This window comes from Eimeria acervulina, genomic scaffold (assembly GCF_000499425.1).
Source record: "Eimeria acervulina Houghton genomic scaffold, Eah_scaff773, whole genome shotgun sequence".
Classification (NCBI taxonomy): domain Eukaryota; phylum Apicomplexa; class Conoidasida; order Eucoccidiorida; family Eimeriidae; genus Eimeria; species Eimeria acervulina.
Genome location: NW_013547151.1, coordinates 38 through 2500, shown reverse-complemented (window position 1 = coordinate 2500; position 2463 = coordinate 38). Strand labels below are relative to the sequence as shown.

Genomic DNA, 2463 nt, shown 5'->3' with positions numbered 1-2463 from the left:
AAAACAAATTGTTAGTAGAGGCCTGCAGCCAACACGTGAAAACTTAGAGAGAGCTGGAATCAGTATAGCAAAACAAAATCATATAGCTTGGGTCTTAGGCCTTCCCTTCAGCAGCGACGACAGCAGCAGCAGCAGCAACAGCAGCAGCTGGGCCAATCTAAGCACAAAACAAAAGGCGGCGTGGATAGCAGCTATAATACTGCTGGTGCTGGCAGCAGCAGCAACTCTATACTGGCTGCATACTAAAGTATCAAGGAGCCTCGCACGCATGCGCTGTCTCCGAAGGGAAGCCTATCTCTCTCGCATGCAGAAGGAGGACAGGAAGCGACGAAGCGAGAAGGAGCAGCAGCAGCAGCAGAAGCAGCTGCTGCTGCTGCAGCAGCAGGTGCAGCAGCAGCAGCAGCTTCTGCAGCAGCAAACCCTGGGGGAGAGACAGCCTTCCGGAGGCATAGTTAAAGAGCTACGCCTGAAGACATCTTTGATGAGTTCTAACTCCAATGCAGCAGCACTAAGAGACAACTCAGCAGCTGTCTCCTCTGCAGCAACAATGCAGCCAACAAGGAGACACCTCAGGGGCTTTACTCTTAATGGGAAGCTTCTAGGGGGGCCCCCGACCCAGGAGAGCGACAGCAGCAACTCCCACATACGCTGCAGCAGCAGCGCAGCAGCACAAGAGAACTACGAGACATCTGCTGCAGCGATGCACCATAATGCTTCATTTCTCTCTTCAGTCAACACCAATACGCACTTAGCAGATAAACAAGACCCCCATAGACAGCATACTCGCCGCATGCTGCATGCAGATTTAGGTGTACATACAGCTCAGCATACCCACCACCATCAGCAGCCACCAACGCCCTAACGAGCAAGCTTAAAGACACGCATAAAGATGTACACACGGACAGAAGACCGTCTGCTGCTGCTGCGGCTGCAGCAGCAGCAGCAGATGCTGGCGCTGCAGCACCAGCATCTGCTGCAGGAGCAGACACAGCAGCGGGTTGGGCTGCTGCAGCAGAATCAGAAGCACTTGCTTGCTAACGAAACAAATGAAGGAGACACAATGCAACAGACAGGACCCTCTCAGCAGCCATTGCCAGCAGACGTGTGGGGAGAGAAGGAGTTGCTTCTGGTACTGCTGCTGCTGCTGCTGCTGCTGCTCCACCCTTCAGCAGCAACAGCAGCAGCAGCAGTTTGGGGGGACAGCGCAGCTTTGAGAAGCACGAAGCTTGGCATTCGTAAGACTTGCTGTCGCTACTGCTGCTGTTGTTGCTGCTGCTGTTGTTGCTGCATGCATGCAGCGGAGTGTTCTGTTTTGGGGCTGATGGTGCTGCAGCCTCTGCGAGGCGGAGGAAGCCCAGGCAACGAGCTGCAGCTAGCCAGCTAGCCAGCTAGCGATGTATAGAAGACGTTGTTTGCTCGTTCCTCAGCAGCCCCATCGATTCACACATAGCTGCATGCGTGCATAGATGCATGCATGCAGGCATGCATGCATAATTGCATACGTAGCTGCATGCATGCATAGCTGCATGCATGCATAATTGCATGCATGCATAATTGCATGCATTGCTGTATGCATGCATAATTGCATGCATACATAACTGCATGCATGCATGCATGCATACATAGCTGCATGCATAATTACATGCATAGCTGCATAGCTATGCATGCAGCTATGCATGCAGCTATGCATGCATAGCTGCTACAGAGAGGGTGTTGTCTTGGGTTTGTGAAGAGTATTATTAAGAAGGAGTCTGCTGTGGGGACTGCTGCGAGCAGCGGAAATATAAAAATATTTTGGCCTTCTTCTGGCTATTAACTCTGAATAATATTATTATACATTTCTTTTAACGCTCATTTACTGTCGTTTGTTTATATATATATAACATATATTATATGCATATTATATTTATATGTATATATGCTGCTCTGGCATATATAATATAAGTAAAAATATAAATATAAATATATATATATATATATATATATATTCGATATAAACGAGCGTACGTATAAACAAATATGCCTATGAATAGATAGTGTTACATATACATATGCATATATATATATATCCAAATATGCATATATATATCGCCTTTTTCCTGAGTATAATATAACAATATATATCTATATATATATATATATATACAGATATATATATATATATATATATAGACGTACTTCCCCTTAAGTTCCTGAACAATATATATATATATATATATGTTTATATATATGCATATATATATATATATACACACATATATATATACATATACATATATATTTACATTATATACTGTATATATAATGATGTTGAGGAACTGCAGGGGAAGTTGGTCTATTTGGGTCTGAGGGAGGTCCTTAGACGACTCTCTTCCAACAGTAGCGAGGGCTTATATGCTTATATATATATATACATATATATATATATACATATATATACATGTACATATATACGTATATATC

General features: G+C 44.3%; 1 protein-coding gene across 1 annotated transcript in view; it reads left to right on the top strand.

Moving 5' to 3' along the window:
* The window catches only part of EAH_00048660 (hypothetical protein, conserved), a gene marked incomplete at both ends in the record, with an annotated part of 3537 nt that extends 2675 nt beyond the window's left edge, over positions 1-862 (top strand). Inside the window, one exon of the mRNA XM_013391386.1 lies at positions 1-862. This exon is cut by the window's left edge and continues 846 nt beyond it. Within this exon, the coding sequence (XP_013246840.1) occupies positions 1-862 (862 nt within the window).
* Positions 863-2463: the final 1601 nt, after the last annotated feature.